The sequence below is a fragment of the Vanellus vanellus genome (assembly GCF_965231255.1).
Source record: "Vanellus vanellus genome assembly, chromosome: 2".
NCBI classification, from domain to species: Eukaryota; Metazoa; Chordata; class Aves; order Charadriiformes; family Charadriidae; genus Vanellus; species Vanellus vanellus.
The window spans coordinates 10,748,885-10,768,803 of NC_138906.1; the positions used below are offsets into that span (position 1 = coordinate 10,748,885).

A 19,919-nucleotide genomic window follows, 5' to 3' on the forward strand; every position below is an offset into this window, starting at 1 on the left:
TGGATTGGAACAGTTGCATATGAGAAGACTCCATAATCAGAAGACTCCATAAATGAAGTGTAGAAGCACAAATCCACAGAAAAGCACTAGAATACATATGGCAGCAGTTTCTGTTAAATCCGTATAGTATAGATGCTGGGGTCAAGACACCTTCTTTGGCTTTTTAAAACAGATGTGAGTGCCATTGCCGTTACTGGAAATGTGTTGACTCACTAAAGGAGAGTACTTGGCCTTTAAATTTCCCTGTGAGAAAATTTTGAAGCCTTAAAAATAATTCTGGAAGTTTCTGTCTTGGCAGCTTCTTTCCTAGGATACAGTGGCTTAGATGAATGATCTTGGAGGTTTTTCAGAAGGAAAATATTTAAGTTGAGGCTGATCCTTCTCAGGCAGATTTATAACACTTACAGCGAATGCATTCTTAGGCATTCAAATGCAATCTCCTACCTGGAGCTCCTGCCTCAACATCTGGAAGGCAGATGATGCAGAAAGAAAGCAAGCCTTTATCTACTTTTTTTTTTCAGAATGGGGAAAAACTTTAGGGGTGATGTGAACAAAAGTGGTCAGAGTCCAAGAGAGAAGATAAAATATTTTAATCCGTCTTAAAACCAAGTTTGTTAGAATTCTTGACTCTTGACTCTGTAAGAGTGCTTTTTGAAATTGCACTGGATGTGTCTTACATCTTCATACAGAAAAAAGAAAGAATACCTAGATGATGGGTCCCTTATTCTTTCTTAAAATATTTCCCACTTTACCCTCTAAATATTCCCTTTTTCTCTATTATCCTGGGAAGCAGCTGCCACTGCCGGATCTGTGTGAGCAGCAGCTAGCATTAAGTTTCTTTACCAACAGAGACTTGCCATTGTCTGCCCACGATCACATTACAAAGCAACTTTGTCTGACAGATTATTATCAATAAGCCAGAAGATAAATCCCCTGAATTCTGCTTGACAGATACTATGTTGTTCACCGTCTTCCTGATTTTTGGTGTGTGTTTATTTCATTGTTATGCTAATGTTCGAAACAGTAGACATAAAAACTGAAAATGATATATGAACTGTTCACTTGAACTGCAACTGTACATAAAATATAAATTTAATTTTTTTTTTTTTTTTTACAAACTGTGGTGGTTTTCTTGAATATAAATGTAAGTTGAGAGGATTGTTTTAGTATTTCACTTGCAAAAACATATAATTGAATTTGTAGCCAAGAAAACCGTAAGTGCATGCAACTATAGTTCAGAGTGTATCTAACATACAGTCAGAGGCCTAATGCAATAATTCTGTCCACATCACTAAAAAATGCAAAGCATCTTGTCTTGCAGATTTTTAAAAACATGGGATTTTTATATCCCATTTTGATATTTCCCCTTCATTTTGAAGACATACATTGTGAGTATGGAATCAAATTCAGTTATCTATGGTATTGTCTGAATGGTCCTGAATACGTGTCCAAATAATAGGTATGATTTAATTGCTTTTAAGATATGTGATTTTGATAAAGAACCAAGTGAAAAAGGTTTTGTTGTTGTTGTTTGTTTTTTTTTTAACTTAGATCTATAAAATAGAAAATAAGGTGATGAGACAAGTTTGCACGTTTTGGGAAGTTCTCTCACCCGTCCTGTGTAACTATCTTGCACCATCTAGTGGTAAAAATTGGATGGATAAAAATGCAAGCTGATAAATCTTTTTAGGTTTTATAAATTGTGTTGTGGCATTTTTGAAAAGGAACTCTTCAACAGTCATTCCTGATGTTTAGAATTAAGTAGGAGTTTTGCAACAGCCCTTTAAAATTCCATGAAAACAATGACTGAGTAAAAAATTATCTATGTTTAGTATAGTTTTACTGACAGCCCAATGTTACTGTTTTCTGTCTTAGATCACTGTGGAGACAATACTATTATAATGCAAACATAAGCAAAACTTAATCTGTGTCCTGATCTCTATTTGCTGACCTGCAGGGAAAGTTTGATGTTTTACTTCAGCTAGTGCTGGAATGAATCTTAAACCACAGCAGTTTTCTAGAACACCTTTCCAGTAGTTCACTTTTGCTGTTTTAGGGAGGAAGCCAGTTCAAGCATCTTCTTGTGTAAATAGTGAGCTCACAGAAATTATTGTATGCAAATGGAATACTAACTATTAGTTTATTGTTGGTGTCTGTATTCTTGAGAGAAGCTTGATGCTTTGGGTGATACAGATTATCTTAATATGGCCAAATTCAATGTGTCAATGTGAGGAATTGGATTTAATGCAGTACTGACAAAAGAACAGACAAAGATGCAGTTCTGCAAAATAAATGCAGAAGACTTGTAAGTGGGCAGATTGTGAAGTATTACTACTGTTGAGGTCTCACAATGACTTGTTCACGTGAAACGTCATTGGTAGCTCTGATCCTGTAACACTAAACAGTACAAGAATTTAATAAGAGAAAGCTTTCTGATCTTTTTAGGCTTTGTAAAAGGGTATTTTATAGGAGAAAATTAAAGGAACTTGACTTATTTTAGTTCTGTGAAGAAGTTTCTGGGAAGATGCATGAAGTTGCTGCCCATAAGTGGATACAATTGAGGAGGAAGGTTAAAGAGCTGGTTAAGCTATAGGGCGATAAGAACAATGGGTGTGATCAAACTTTACCCATTGAACTTGAAGTGGAAATTAGAACGTTTCTAATCATTAGATGAATCCAATTATTGACTAACTTTCCAGTGGCAATAGTAAAATTACTACAGTGGAATGAAACACAGTAGATTTCTAGACCGCGTTGTTGCCTGCAGGAGCAGAGGAGAAAGCTTAGCAGCGCAGGGCCCCCTTCTCATCAGATGTTTCCACTGTGGTATGGAACATGTCCCATACATCTATTAATACTCCTTGTGGACTTTACCAGGAAAAATATCCTCACCCTCAGGCCAGTCAGTGGCACCAGGTACTGGCCTGTACCCCTAGAGTGGCTGGCTGCATTGCCACTCTCCCCAGAAAAGCTATCCTGCCTCGTGGGTCCATGGTTCTTGTTGAAGGGGACTTGCTCAGAAGGGAGCAAGCTAATGTGCGCAGGGCGTGAAAGAGTCAGCTAAACTGACATCTTTGTTTTACTTAATTCTTCAGTCAGTACTACCTACACCCAGAGATGGTGGGGTACTGATGAGGGGTTTTACTGTAGCTGTAACAAAATCAAGAAGCTTGCAGCTGAAGGATTAAAGTGGGAAGTGATACACATTTTTAACACCTATTGTAATTCAGGTTTTTCTATCTTATCAAGGAAAATGGTAAATACTTCCATCACATGGAGTCTTTACACCAGGATTGCCTGTCTCTCTAAAAAATGTGCTCTAACTCGTCCATAGATTTATTGACTTAAATACAGGAATCTCTAGACAGAATCCTCTGGCCTGTGTTATCTGGGAGGTCAGATTCACAGATCTTAATGTTCTCTTTTGGCCTTAAAAATCTATGAATCAAGTAAAAATCTGAATGCTCAAAAGCACTGTGAATTTTTAATCTTAACACTTTGCATTTTGCTTAGTACTGGAGCAGCTGACGTTATTAGGTAGCATCTTACAAAAGAAGCTATTCACATGTTTAATTCTCTGTGTTCTATAGATGTGATCGCTACCACAAATTGAAATGTGTAGTTATTAAAAAAAAAAAAAAAAAGGAAAAACTTACTGACTTCGAAGTGTAGAAAAACAAACTGTTTTCTCAGCTTTTCAGGGTTTTTTTTATCCTCCTCTTAGTATTCAAATAATTTCTTCAGATTTGGCTACCACTCAGCAAAATTATCATCTTGTAGTAGAGTGGAATATGTCAAGGTCAGTAGTGTTTTAATAGCAACTGCCGTTGATCCTGGTTTATATCTTAATGCAATTACAGTATCTTTGTTTTTGTTGTTTTTTTTCATTAAAAATTCTTCCATACTAAAGTGTCTTGCTGTACTTGAAGGACAAAAGCTTCTCAGTAAAAAAACAAGGTGTAGGCTTGATTTTTTTTTTTTTTTTTTGTATTTTTGTTGAAAGTACTGAACAAGTATAACTTGGATTTTCAAGAGTAGGAGTTGTGAATGCTTATCATTGTGTAAACGAGGTTTGTATCAGAATTTTAATTTTGACTCAGCAGACATTGCTTTTTCCATAATGTGATCCTGCAGAATTCACGTTCACCAGACAGTTGGAGAAGAGCCCAGCCAGCCAAGCACGGCTTTCCTCATCCAGCTGGGAGGAGAGTGCTGTGTGCGAGATCTGTGCTTATACAGGCTACTCTCTCTTCCAGGGCACTTACTAGCATCAGTGAAGCTAGGGGCGAGCTTGCTGAGGGGAAGACTCTCACCTCCACTTCTGTCTGACTTGCAGTGGTGAATTTAGTATTACACACTGTCTTCTATAAAAGAGCTTTGACTTTTCCAAATCCGCTTTCTGGTAATAAACCGTGGGGCCATGCGGTCAGCTGCATTAGCAGCTGGAGGTGTAGGTCTGAGAACTGGATGACATAGAATGCGCTCTTACGAGTAAACAGAAAACCCCCTACCTTTATAACTTGTCGTAATCTTTTATCTTATTTTGAGGTGAATATTCTTGAGTATATTCTAGTAAAATTCAGATATATACATCACTTACTAGAATGTTTTGCATTTCAATTTTATGGTTCCAGCACACAGAATTAAAGTTTACCAAGATGATGAAAATTGTTATGTTTATAGGTGGTTGAGCTGAAGCCTGGTGGAAAAGACGTTCCTGTTACCAGTGCTAACCGAATCGCGTACATCCATCTGGTGGCAGACTACAGGTTAAACAAACAAATTCGACAGCATTGCCTTGCTTTCCGTCAGGGACTGGCCAATGTGGTGAATCTCGAATGGCTTCGAATGTTTGATCAACAGGAAATACAGGTACTTCTGCTTAAAACTGCAGAAAACAATTGCTTTAAACAGAAATAAATGCTAATTTTTGCCTGTAATGTAATTGTCTATATTCTTTCACTGTTAGGTTCTGATTTCTGGTGCCCAGGTTCCCATTAGTTTGGATGACCTTAAATCTTTCACAAACTATTCAGGTAAGTATATCTTAAATAATAAAAAAAAAAAAGAAAGTATTATGAGTGACTCAGGAATAAATAAACTTACTTTTTATCCTAGCTTTTAAATAAAAGTTATAGGGTTGTTCTTGTTAACTTGGCCAAACTTTGTAGATGGGCCTGAATTACAACCTAATTTTCTAAATACTGGGAGATACAAGTATGCAGTTTATTTTATTTGTACACTTAAATGCAAGTTTATAGCCATATAATTAGAGGACATGCAATTCCTTTTCTAAATGGATGTTAGTCAATGTTGTGTCGGGTTCCCCTGAAAATAAGTCAGCAAATGACTCGGGAAACTTCTTGTTTCTACTACCGCATTCAGATACTTACTGTTTCTCAGACAGCCTGAAGACAGAGCTCATATTTTTTTCCTTGTGAGAAATGCAAGGTATCTTACTTCATTCTTCTGTGCATTTATCATGAATGTAATCAAAAAGTAGCTACTATATCATCAGATCACATCCAAGCTTACTTCAAGGTAAGTTGATTCATTAAATAACATCCCGAGTCTTGCTTATTTTGCAAACTCTTGGAGTAAAAGGCAGTAATCCAAAGTTACTAGATAAATGCTAAACTAAATAAAGTTAATTTAAAATAAGCAAATAGCATTCAGTGAAAAAAACTGCAGTTAAGCTGAGGGAGATAATAGCCACAGGTCAGCAATGAATGAGGAACTCAAAGTACTGTGATCAAAGAGATCTATAGATACTGGAAGTCAGCAGTGTAAGCCTGCTGGTTTTAATATTTTCCCCAAGCTTTTCAAGATTGATGCTTGTTTTCTGAAGAATGTATTTCTTACATAAAACTATTCTACCTATAAGTTATTTAAATGTCATTATAGGTGGCTACACAGCAGACCATCCTGTAATTAAAATATTCTGGAGAGTTGTAGAAAGCTTCACTGATGAAGAGAAACGCAAACTACTGAAGTTTGTAACGAGCTGCTCTCGACCGCCTCTTCTGGGGTTTAAGGTATGTCTTACTGACTTCCTGGCAAGGCTCCGTAAATGCTACAGGTTATGATACAAGCTTTTCTTGTCTGTAGGCATTTACAATTTGAGAAGGATGTTCCTCTGCAACTACAGAAACAGCTTCCATGTTTGCACTTCCATGTAAAATGAGTATAGTTTTACAATATTTAATGAAATGTTGTTCTGTTGTTTTCTGTTTTAACCACAAAATTTGATAAGCCTAAAAACACATTGGTTAGAGCACTTACTCTTTGTCATGGAAGATCCTTGCTGGCGGTTCATATTACTGTACAGAAGCAGTATTGCTACCAGTTTCAAGGAACAGGTTGAGTTAAGAGTAATGTCTTTTAAATCGGGCAAAAGAGGATTTAGGATATAAAAGCAGCTATTAAATTTAAACCTCTTAAATTAACCATTTGAAGGGGGCGATATGTTGTTTCCTTCTAATTACCATTTATCTGCTTACAGGGTCATGGCTCATTACCTTTTGAATCTAAATATTTTGCTGCTATCTTTAGATTGCTATTTACAGTAAAGCTAAAGTATGAAGAAAACTTCTGTGTACTGCTTATAAAACTGAAGAGAGGTTGAGGCAAGTTGAAGACGTTTTGAAATTAAATTCTGGGGATATTTGACCCATTAGTTTCAGTTGGGCTGCAAAATTCTGGCTAAGAATCAGCCATGAAATTCATTTCCTCTAAAGTGTAGGAACATTCAATGCTTTTCTGTAAGAAACTAAGACTAAATTGTTTCATAGCAACACCATCACCTTTAGTACAGTGGTCAACAGCATGTTTACTATTGTAAACAGCATGTACTATTTAGTAAAATTAATGCAAAAGTGGGTTTACGTGGAACGTAAATATAGACATTGCATCATCTAGTTGCTTAGAAGTAAGAATAAGATTTGTTTCTAAACAAAATTTGACTACATGCCCTTAGTAAATTTTCACATTATAAGGTACTGTGATACAATATTTAATTAGCAGTGGATAGTAACTGATTTTCAACATTTATTAGGTAAAATAGGTAGATGAACCCATAAGAAATGAATGCAGGTATTGTGTAAGTCCTGAAGGTTTATTAGCTGTTTTGTTGAATGAACATTTTCTTATTATAAAAGTACTTCAGGGACAGATACTAACATTTTATATAGGAACAAGGAATTCAGATACACATAGTAGTCTGGAGATGGAAACAACGTACTTGGAATTTTACACAATTTTTTCTTGAATCATACTGTGAAAGTTCATTGTGGTGTTTTTGTTTGTTTGGTTTTTTAATCAGCATTTAAAAAAGCACTCAAAAGGCAAATACTACAAGAATTTCTTCTCAGCTCTAGAAATTGTGCCCTTTCCTGTGACGTGTCCTGGGGGTGACACATGATAAAAATGTCAGAAGTAAAAAAGCCTTACTCTTCCACACACACAACTTAGATTTTTGTAGTACTTGTCACTGTTTTTCTTCAAACTTTTAATGATTTACTTTTTTCATAAAAACAGGCAAGATGACACTCTGATACTGAAATCACAGTGGTCTTTGTTGTAGACCTTTGCCACTTGAATGATTTAAAATATATAAAAGCATATGTGGGCTGTCATACAGTAGTGTGTAGATCAGTTGCTACAGGTGACAAAAGAATACTCCTGGTGGCTTAGAGCACTTTTTTTTTTAAGCTGCGGAGCAATTTTGAAGTGGAAGAGTTGTTTCTAGCGCCACGTTCTGCAGGGAAGCGTGGCCCTTTTCCCTCAACTTCCATCTGTCTCCGTATGCTGCAACTTCACGTTCCCTTCCCTCTTCAACCCTTTTGTTTATTTTCCTATTTCTTCGTAAGCTGATATGGGTAGGCAGCACTGCCATTGCAGCGTGTGATCATTGAAACCTCCCTTGGGTACAGTTGTTCTGTAACCCTCAGTGCAGTCTCACCCTCTGCATAACCCCTTCAGCTGCTGTAGCAAGAGCGGTGTGGTGCTGTTAGCGTGTGGGTGGGCACCGTATCCTCCACCTTCAGTATTTACAATCTGTAGCTCAGCTACACTCCTTTTCTAGGCACCTAGGAGAGGAGTGAGCACTTTCAGTTCATAATTTGTTTGACTGTTGTACGTGTCTGCTTCGGGATGAAATGAATTACATCTTAGATTTCACAAAACATACTAGCTAGATCTCTTTTAACAGTAAAGAGAGCCTGGGGTGACTAGATGTGGATATGGAGGCAGCGGAGATGGCTGTTTAATCACATGAATCCTATCAAGGGTATTCATTGATTGATTTGTGTGATTAATTATTTAAAAGCTTGCAAGCATTTCTCTTAAAATCTCCAAGTCTGTGTGAATATCGCTGTGCAGTACTCTAGCCACAAACAGAATTTTATAGGACAGTGGGAAGAACAATTGGAAAACTGCGGGACGAGAGCAAGATGGAACGGCACACATGGGTCGTGTAATGAAGGGAGAATTGAGAAACAATTGTGTGGAAACAAAGTAAAGAGAAGTCTCCGTTTATTGTCATCCTTTTTAATTACAAGGGGAGAGCAGGAAATGCAGATGTAGCTACCCAGCTTTGAGGCAGCCAGCCTGACGTTTGAAGAGATGGAGGAAGTGAATCAAAAGTCTAAAAATATTAAGGCTGACAGTGACACATTAGCAACAGGATGTGGCGAAGCCAAATGTGGAAAGTTGAAGTTTGTGTACTTGGGAGATAGGCCACAGCCTGACTTTAACATACTTGGCTAGGAAAAAATGGAAGTAAAACAGTCATCAAATTTTCAGCACGATAGCAATAAGTTAAAAGATTCATTCAGTGTACAACAGACTTGCAAGCTCAGCCACATGCAGCAGTCTTGGCAACAGAATCACAGAATAGTCAGGGTTGGAAGAGTGAAAAGGCATTCCTGCTGCTTTGCGGGGCAGTGCTGAGCGGGAGTTAGGTCAGTACTTGCATGGTGCTTGCAGTAGTATTTTGTTAACACGGATTTACCAATACAGCGGGGGTTTGCCAGAAAAGGAAGTGGGTAACTGGTATTGTCATCAGCAATAACATCTTGGTAGCCTATGACAGTGTGTTGTTTAGAGCTTTGAAAGTGAACAGAGTGCAAAACCTCAGGAGTGCTGAATATTACCAGCCAAATAACTGTCTGAAAATATTTATGCTGATGGTAGACATTAACACAAGCTATCTTCAAAATTTGTTTACAGTTTTAATATGGTTACTACATTTTTCTGAGAGGAACACAATTTCTAGTTCTCGTTCTGAAATCTTCTGTACGGTCTGTATTGTGGAATCTTCAAGTTTTCCGAAAGTTAGTGCATCTTAATTTAAGATAAGGAAATGTCTTGATGTTCATAGCTTATAGATAGCACAGCCTAGCTTTGCATCATTTAAAAATTTTAAACTGTCTCTGCCAGATTGAGACTTAGAATAACATTTACTAAAGCTAATTAAAGTTTAATAAGTTTAATAAATGTGATTGTTAGGGACAAAAAAAAAAATCATTAAAGCATGGTTGAAAATTGTTAAGTTCCAATCAGGTCACATAATAAATTGATGATACTTTTAACTTCCAAACTATTGCAGTTTCCCGCTGTACAGTATTTAATTATGCAACAAATGGTACCCTTGGCATGACATTTCAATTTAGAACTTCATTTTTCCATTTTTAAAGCTAAAGTAGGGGAATTCAATTAGCATTTTGAAAGGAACACTAAAAATGCAGCATTTTAGCCGTGAAATACTTTTTAAGGTCTCCATTTGAACAATAATTTAGCTTGGAATCTAATTGACCTTCTGCCTTTGGAGCTGGGATTTTTACCCTGGTTTCTAAAATCAGAGCTGTTTTACCTCAGTCAAGCATTTGATAAAATGAATACTTTCTTGCCAGCAAAAGCAGTGCTGTAGAGGTAACAAATAAGTATCTTTTTCACTATACTCTTTCTCAGAAGAAGAAAAAAATAAGATTTTACTAAAACAATTAAATATTACATACAAAATGTGTTAGAAATCTGTTCCTCAGATCAACAGTTAACATATCAGAAGAATAATCAGGGTTTGACAAGTTTATATCATTACAGAGTCACTATGCACATCAGTATCATCCCAATAACAGCTGAATGACTTTATAATCACTCTGTGAAGAAACACCAGTATAATTGCTTTACATAAAGTTAGATCTTTATTTGGAGAGTATAAAGTACCTCTTGATTCAGAGTTCTAGATCACAGTAGTGTAAATGCTTGCTTAATCACAGTATTACAGTATCACAGTATCACAGTATGCTAGGGATTGGAAGGGACCTCAAAAGATCTAGTCCAATCCCCCTGTCGGAGCAGGAACACCTAGATGAGGTTGCACAGGAAGGCGTCCAGGCGAGTTTTGAATGTCTCCAGAGAAGGAGACTCCACAACCTCCCTGGGCAGCCTGTTCCAGTGCTCTGTCACCCTCACTGAGAAGAAGTTTCTTCTCAAATTTAAGTGGAACCTCTTGTGTTCCAGCTTGAATCCATTACCCCTTGTCCTATCACTGGTCGCTACTGAGAAGAACCTGGCTCCATCCTCATGACATTCCCCCTTTATATATTTATAAACGCTAATAAGATCACCCCTCAGTCTCCTCTTCTCCAAACTAAAGAGACCCAGCTCCCTCAGTCTTTCCTCATAAGGGAGATGCTCCACTCCCTTAATCATCTTAGTTGCCCTACGCTGGACTCTCTCCAGCAGCTCTCTGTCCTTCTTGAACTGAGGGGCCCAGAACTGGACACAATATTCCAGATGCGGTCTCACCAGGGCAGAGTAGAGGGGAAGGAGGACCTCTCTCGATCTACTAACCACCCCCCTTCTAATACAGCCCAGGATGCCATTGGCCTTCTTGGCCACAAGGGCACAGTGCTGGCTCATGGTCATCCTGCTGTCCGCCAGGACCCCCAGGTCCCTTTCCTCTACACTGCTCTCTAACAGGTAGCTCCCCATCCTATACTGGAACCTGGGGTTGTTTCTGCCCAGAAATCTTACACACTAAATCTTACACACTAAAGTAATTCGTACTATTTGTCTTGAAATTAATAAATTGTAGGCTTGCTGAAAGATGAGTTTAGACAGAAATCCCTTTACGGCAAGAAATGCCTTTAGCGTTGCATCAGACAATTGATTTTAAAAAATAAATTATTGTATGTTGTGGTGAGTAGAAGGAAAATGATGGCTTGATACTTATCTGCTTGAATAATTTATTTTATATGTCAGCCTATGCTAACAAACTAAAGCTCCAGAAGGAAAACAATGAAAGGGTGTATTTGATCATGGTTTGTTTGGGATTATTTTTTTTTGGCTGTCATAAAGAAATTGATGGAGTTCTATAATTTGTACTTGGATCTGGTCACTCATTCATCTTCTTTCTATACAGAGCATCACTTTAACATGACAATTAGAGAATTCGTACATAAAATTGTCATAGCACATCACTTAATTAGCTAGAGCAAAACTGTCTTTGTTGGGATTTTTGTGTGTACAGAAGCAATGTCTTCCCTGCCTGGAAATTAAAAAACAGAAAGCATAATTCTCAGAAGTAGCCGTATCATTCTACAATGATAAATATTATATGTCACTCAAACATGACAGAACATCCTTTTCCATCTACCTCTGTTACTGGTAGTGGTCTGTAGTTCCCTGTGTTCAGCAGGTATTTCACTGTCAGAAAACTTCACTGTAGCAGGAACCCATCCTTTCCCCGTTCCTCCAGAATAAACAGCATCCATGGGCATTTGGGAGGGTTTGGCAAGAGAGTGAAGTTGTGAATCCCAGTTGTTTCTCCCAAATGCAACAAAAAATCCTTGCATGCTACTGTACTACTTTTTCCATTTTGTGTTTCACTGTTTCTGTAGCATCGTAAATTTGCAGAACAGAGTGTATGAACAATAACACATTATTATTTTTTTCCTCAGAACCAAATAAATTGCTTTCTGTTTTGCAAATTAATGGATCTTGGTGGGGACAAGGTTGAGGGAGGCACTGCACAATTCAGGAGTGCTTTTTGGGGCCACCAGGAATGTAAGAAAATGACATTTGAATATGTCATTGTGACAAATTTTAATCTAATGCTTTATTTCTAGAAATCTGTGCCAGCTGTTACAGGGTAGGTAACATACAGGTAGCTTGTATGTCTTTTTTGATACATGTTTTCCTGTTGCATTTTCCAGGAGTTATATCCTGCGTTTTGCATTCACAATGGAGGATCTGATTTAGACAGGCTACCTACTGCCAGTACCTGCATGAACTTGCTGAAGCTTCCCGAGTTTTATGACGAAAATCTTATGCGAAGCAAGCTTCTTTATGCCATTGAATGTGCTGCTGGATTTGAACTAAGCTGAGTCGAACTGATACTTTATTTGGATGATCTGCAGAGGAACTAACCAGTGCCTACTATATAAGCAGCACCCATACCCAAGCAGTTTTAAGGGAATTCTGTCCAGATTTCTGCAGCTCTTGTGTCTTATCAAATGTCCTCAAATAGGTTTCATTTTAAAACATGATTTCTTAGTTAGCTTTCATTAATTAATATTACATTGACACTGCTTTATGATTCAAAACAATGAATGCTGTGTGCAGTGTGGCTGTTTTCTGTGTTTATGTGAAGAAAGAGGACGTTTAAAGAACAGTGACATCTCAGTGAAATTAACCAAAGATGAAGCTTTGGCTTTGTGCTGTTCAAACATAAATAATTTCACAAACTGGCAATAAAGTTGTGTACCATGCAGCACATTGGGATGAGACAGGGCTAACATCCTGTAATTAATCTTTTGGATGGAAGTGAAGCAGATGTTTGCAGATAACCCAGAACTGAGAGGATGAAAATGCTCGTTACCGATAATCTAACATCTTTACTTACATTGTAGAATTGTTTACAAATCATAGTTTTGCAGAACTGATTTTGTTTTATACTACCATCCCTCAAGATGGTAGGCACTGAGATAAAACGTTTATAATAATCCATTTGTGCTTTCTGAAATACCTTGGAGAAATTGGATTTGCATTATTTTAAGTTCAGACTTTGGCTGTCGTTATCACTTGAACGCTGTCGTAAATGGATGTGACTATCCATGTTTCCTCTGTTCTGTTTTTTGTGCCTGTACAGATTTTTTTTTTTTTTAAATGTATCAAGACTCCTATTGCATAAACAGTACATACAAAAGTCATCACTTTGGAAAAATATACATGTAACAACTATTAAAATTATTTGAACCAAAGTTATCAGGCTTTATCTTTTATATTTGAAGCCTGTGGTGTTCACATTCCTTTTCCCTGTCACTTCTTTTCATCTTAAATACCATATCTGTGCCATAGACACTAGTCAAATTCATTATTTTTTTGTGATTAAACAGCTTTTATATCCATCTGTCTGCAGTATTTCTGCTAAAAGTAGGTGGGAATATGCTGCTTAATATAATTTGATATCTGGGGGAAAAAATGGCTTTCATATGGAAGGAACTGATCCTCTAGCAATAGGCACATTGTTGGGTATTCGTATGCAGTCCAATTTAAAAAAGGAACTATAGTTCAAACTTAAGATTCATAAGTGCATCCCTCTGAACTTTAGTTTTATATCTTAAATCATCAAAATTTACAATCAAATTTGTATTCATCTCTTATGCAAAAAACTATTTTGCTGTTACTGGAAACTCTGTTGGATTTCATATTTAATAAGCAGTAACCAGCAATATCCTTTTAAAGGTGGGGAACCTGAGTAATTTTGAGATGTTTACTAGTAACCGTATAAAAATGTATAATTTCTTAATTTGGGTAATAAATGAAGTGTTAAAATACTATTTGTAGTCATGATGTACAGAAATAAAATGATTGGTTTTCTTTTTGGTTTTGCTGTAGGCTTTTTATTTATGTTAAATGTTACATACCAAACCTATTCTTTATCCCAAAATTCTTTTCTTGTATATTTTTCTACATAAATTATGGAACTTGTAAAGAAGTTGAAAAAGAGATCGGTAATAGTGGAACTGCCTCCTCCTCCTAATTGCAAAACCTGAACACTTCTTTTAGACAGCATTATTTATTGTAGAACCTAATGCTTTAAATATTTTGAAATTATTTTTCAATTACGTTGGGTAGTGTTGCAGCTGTATTTTGTAAAATTAAATTTAAATTTCCTATTAAATATTTGTATTTTGAAGCTCATGTTGGAGTCATGCCAAGTAATCATGACTGGTAAAGTATGCTTTCTGCTTTTTGTAAAAGGAGACAGTGCCCACTGTTCCTGCTCGTTGCCATGATCCCAAGTTGAAGAGAGCGGGTAGGCTGGGGGCGGTGTGAGTTGCGGATAGGCGTAGTCATGTAATTGCAAGAATCGCACCGTTGCAGAAAACTTCAGAAGAGTTTGCTGAAAATGCTCTAACTCTCTATTTCCTCAGTATATAGTACTCGGTGATCTTGTTTTGTATATTCTGTACATTAAGTGTGAAATTCTGACATATTGGAGTCGGTGGGACTGTAGCCTAGATCTCATTCTGCACGGAGTCAGTTGAAAATCTGTGCTGCAACAGCTCCTGCCACCTTCAGTATCCAGCCTGCAATAAGAAGAGGGTAGGGCTTTCATTTGGCAAAGAGTGCTTCTAATTCTGTCAACTGTCTTCGTAGAGACAGAATGAAGCACGAGTCCCTACTTTTCAACGGTCTATTGCTGGATATTTTAAGAAACAGGAGATAAAGGTATGACAAATAATATAGGTATAGTTAGTCATGTCCTGAGGAGCCAAGTGGTCTAAATGATCTCTCGTAGCTCTTAGGTAGCACGGATTGTTTATATACGAAAATGGATTCTCTGTTTTTTTAAAAGCAGAGCGAACTCTCTCCCAGTTGTGATGCTCCCAGAGTTTAGGTAGGCAGAGGCAGGAAGCACTCTGCATGCAGGTAACCTGAAATATTATTGTAGATTTTGATCATCAGAATTATGGCGGTAATAATTATGGGTTTGGAGTTGTTTTCTGTGCAAGACAACCCTTCCTTAAAGTTAATTTCTGTACTTCAGTGTTTTGTCCTCCTAGTTCAGTACCTGCTTTTTGAAAAATGACAGGATTTTCTGTTTGGTTTTTGTTTTTGAATAATTTTGTTTTATAATTTTGTAATGTGTTTTAAAAACATTTTTGTCAAGGTTTATCTTTATGATGGAAGAGGTCACAAATTCTTCATCTCTCCAAAGTTAAAAGGCATAAAAGCAGAAGAAAAAAATAAAATTGGCACTTTATCTGGTTATCTCCATGACAATTATTCCGTGTCTCTGTTTAGTCCTACTACCTGAATTAAAAAAAAAAAAAAAAACAAGCACAAAAAAAAAAAAACAAGCAACAAAACACAACAAAACAAACCGAAACGGAACTGACTGGCCTTGTTTCTTAATCTCCTGTTGTCTTCCATCATGGTCCTGAAAGCCAGACTTGTATAAATTTCACAAAACTCACTTGTGATTTCTAGGGAGATTTTATGTCTACAAAAGAGGAAAGATTTGGCTCCAAGTTTCATGTGTAAACAATGAGCTGACAGAAGTTTGATTTGAACAACAAGGATATCTTCAGTTACTTTTGTGAGGGGTGCTCCATTATTTAAAAAGAAAAAAGAGCTTCCTGGTGCTATTAGTAGCAATGTGGACCTTTTTTTTGGCATCACTTGAGTAATCTAGCACAAACATCTTAATTTGATCTATAAGGGGGGTTGGAATTAAAAAAAAAAAAAAAAAAACAAACAAAAACAAAAACAAAAAACCCCACTCTGAGGAGTGCAGTGAGCTCATGCTAAATTTCAGTTTAAACCAAAAACTATTTGTTAAATGCCAGTGAGACAGCACATACTCTTGACCACTGAAACACAGTACAGCACAGAAACAAAAAGGAAAAAACAAGAGCACTGTTTTTCTTGGAATGTTTTGTTGGAGCTGTAATTTTATTTGTATTTATAATTATATGCAAAAACTTTAAAACATTTGCTCATATACATGAATCTGTGTTAATAATGGTTTGTGATGTAAATGCTTGTTACTATTTTTTTTCATGATGCTTTGCCTGTCAGTGAAGGAGAGAAGAAATGAACGTCGTCTGTAAAACTGATCAGGATATCTATATTTTTATTGACTTCTGCTTTTGTGAATAAAATAATTTGAGTTTTCTTGAAACTTTGCGGAAACACTCTTTTCTTTCTTTTTTTTTTTTTTTTTTTTCAGTAAATTTGGCATTCTCTTGCTAAAGATTGGTGGTACTGATTCCCTTCTAAAAGGGAAGCTAATATTAACTGTCCGTTGGTCTTGAAGTTACCACTGCTTCTGGATGATTTGTAACTGTTTTCGAGCTCTGAAGTTCCCACTCTGTCAGTCAAAGTGCAGCTCAAAGGTTTAGCTTTGTTTCACTGTGTCTTGCAAGCAACGTAGCTGAGATTGCTGATGTGCTTTGAAAAACTTCAGTGCTTTTGGAAAGAACAAAACTCTCTCCTTGGATTAAAAATACGAGAAGCTGTAATTCATGGTGAAGAATGCTGCTCTGTCAGCAAACACATACAAAAACATCCCGTTGGGCTTCTGGAATTTTAGCACATATGTGGGCCACTCTGAAGGTGCGATTTATTTTTTATCTCCTTTGATAAATGCAATTATCTGCTTCCCTTTGCTTTTCAATTATTTTCATTGTGAAATAACACTAGTTCCACAATAGCATTTATAAAGTTAGTATTTGCATGTTTATTTTGGAATACTTATAAATACATATGTTTCAGCTTATCTGCCAGTAAAAATGTGGTAAATAGAAAATGAAAGAAAACTCCTCTTGTAGGGCACTTCGTAATTCACAGCACGAATAGAACACACACGCTCAGCGACCTTGCCTGCTTTTCAGTCTGTATCTCCTAGTCTGGAAAGCTCATAAAATTTCTGATGTGCGTAGAGAGACAACACAAGGCAAAAAGCGATGATTAAGTTACACCGTTGTAATCCATTTCAAAGAACACAGAATGGTTGAGGGCAGCAGGAATGTCTGGAGATCACCTAATCCTCAAATCAGGGTCACCTAGAGCGAGCTGCTCGGGACCTTGCCCTGTGGAGTTCTGAATGCCTCTGAGGATGGAGGCTCCACGCCCTCTCTGGGCAACCCGTTCCAGTGTTCGGTCACCTTTACAATAAAACACTATTAATCACGCTTAAACACAATTTTTCGTATTCCAGTTTGTGCCCATTGCCTCTTGTCCTGTCACTGGGCAGTACTAAGAGGAGTCTGAGCCCTCTCTGGGCTGAACAATCCCAGATCTCTCAGCTTCTCCTCACATGCCAGATGCTTCAAACCCTTAAACACATCTGTGACCGTGCACAGGACTCTCCAGCATGCCCATCTCTCTCTTGGACTGGAGAGCCCAGAACTGGAACCAGCACTCCAGATGTGCCTCACCAGTGCTGTGCAAAGAAGAGTTGCCTCCCTCAGCCTGCTGGCAGTGCTCTTCCTCACGGATCCCAGGGTGCTGTTGGCCGCCTTTGCTGCCAGGGCACCTTGCTGGCTCACCTGCACCTTGCCTACCAGAAACTCCAAGTCATTTTCCGCTAAGCTGCTTTCAGCCAACTGACCTCCAGCCTGTACTGCGGCATGCGTTGACTCCTCTCTGAGTGCGGAACTCTGGACAGAATTAGACGAATACTGAAGTCTTGAGCCATATTCTCAGTTTCGTGACTTTGTTCTTTACTGGACTGTTTGCTGTAGAAGATGTTTGACTTTCATTTTTTGCTGTCTCAAAGGAGTACTTTTTTGAAAACAAAGCTCTCAGCTCAGCTTTACTCTGTCTCACTGTCAGTGATTCATTCACAAGGGCTGTATGTCTTGAAAAAGCTGTGAATTTTGAGATATATAGAAATTAATTCCAAGAATAATGTTGTCATGTCTTTGGAATAAAGAATAAAAATAGAGAATTTCCCTAAGGAAAAATAGAAGACATTCAGCTCCATTCTGTGTAGAGAGGGCTTTGTCCCTCTATAGGTGGCTGGGTAAGATCCAAGTAAACAATTCACAGCACCAACAGCTGTTTCTACAGATTTTTCTGGTTTAGCTACTTATAATATGTATCAAGTGTGATCTTGTTTCCTGTGCAGATTGTAACTAGAAACTGCTGTCTACAATTAAGTTTAATGTCCCTTGTAAGCACCCTGTATAACGTAGGAAGTTTTTTATTATTATTACAGTAAATGAATAGGGAAAATATGGGAAACAAGATGTCCAGGTATGTAGAGAAAAATCTAGACGGCACAAAGCCCCTAGCACTTAGAAGGGTGTCTAATTTTAATTTGGTAAAAGTGCATTTTGAAGTTACTCTGACAAAGCAAGTTGACTTACGGATTTGCAGACTTCAAAATGAAGTTCTTTTTTCTCTTGGATATTGACTTGTACTGTCATGCTACCTTGGACCCCTCTCAGATGTAAACTCCTACAACATTAATTTCTCTCTGACCTGCTTGTTCAGTGAATGCAGTGGCATCTTCAAAATACCTTTTGTGGAATGTTATGTGACTGGGGACTGAGTATACCACACTACTTCCCTTCCTTGTCAGATTCCTGTAGATGTCCGTAATTGTTAAAGAACGGCACGTAACCAGTAAAGATTGGATTTACAATTTTGTGGCTTTGCTTTTTCAACTTCCAGTGCTGCTTTGTCTTTTCAAGGATTTTGCAAATCTGTTATCAGCTACAAAGTAAGACACAGTAAAAACTGAGGTCTCGATGATTTTCTCCACTTTCTGTAGATACTACCCTAAGCATCAATATAAAACCCATAGGACTAATGCTAAATGTTAAATCACCTCAATGTGTGTTCACTTCTTCTGAAGGTGCAGTTTGTTGGACAAACTCCTGTAATTTGCCTGTCTTCTACCAAGGCTGGGTAGCCCAGTGCTGGCTGCAATCCAGCAAAGCACAGCAGACGGTCAAACAGGAGAAATGTGGGAATTCTTACTGGCGCAATGGGACTGCTCGTACATATAAACAAACACTGATGTCCCACAGGCTTGATCGCACACTGTCAAGGGATGAGCTTTTCTTGTGTGATGGTTAAATCATTGCTGCGTTTTATTGCCAGAATAGCTGCTCTCCAGTCTGGGACTGAGTTAACCTGTGCACAGCTCTGCAGAAGACATAGACTCTCTTTGCAGTGTTTGTTAATGGATTTATAGGAACAGCTTGCTCAAACGTCCTACTACATTTAAGATCATTCTTTTCTGCGTTCCCAGAGCAGCTGTTAGTTACAGAATCACAAAATCACAGAATGGTCAGGGTTGGAAGGGACCTCTGGAGCTCATGTAGTCCAACCCCGCCGCCAGAGCAGTTCATTCTGAGTAACCTTTGACTGAAAAGTAGTTTTGCATTATTTCTGTTTTATTCTCTGTTTATAGTTAGACAGAGCTCTTGGTTGCTGAAGAAGGAAACGCGCATTCACCAGATGGTGTTATTTCAGATCATCGTGCTACTGCTGCTTACCCAAATGTTAGATCTAGGAAAAGCATCTCTCCTCAGTTGCTATGTTGTTTTGCTGCATGTTGTCAAACACACCTTCTGAAGAAATTAGTTCCTTCTAGCCTTTTTATCTTGAATTAAGAATAATTCTTTTCAGGACAGCTCTGCTTACTGTTTTTCTTTTTCCCCTCTGCGCTTTCAGGCAAACAGCAGCAGAGCTGAGAGTTCTGCAGAGACATTTTAGGTCTAATTATCTATTAGATCTACCTGGCTATTGATGAAAAAGTGACATAGAATTAACTAATATTTGGCATTGGCATATGGATAAGAAAGCATATCCCCGATCGAGTTAATGAACATAAATGGTGATCAATCTGTCCTCGCAAAGAATAAGCACTTGCCGTAGAGAGATCTGACGGC

At 37.6% G+C, this 19,919-nt stretch overlaps 1 protein-coding gene across 1 annotated transcript in view; it reads left to right on the forward strand.

Annotated features, from left to right (window-relative positions):
• The window catches only part of UBE3C (ubiquitin protein ligase E3C), a 77,838-nt gene extending 63,946 nt beyond the window's left edge, over positions 1-13,892 (forward strand). Inside the window, 4 exon segments of the mRNA XM_082499334.1 lie at positions 4,684-4,872; positions 4,970-5,036; positions 5,905-6,035; positions 12,219-13,892. Coding sequence (XP_082355460.1) covers positions 4,684-4,872; positions 4,970-5,036; positions 5,905-6,035; positions 12,219-12,389 — 558 coding nt within the window. The 3' untranslated portion in view covers positions 12,390-13,892.
• Positions 13,893-19,919: the final 6,027 nt, after the last annotated feature.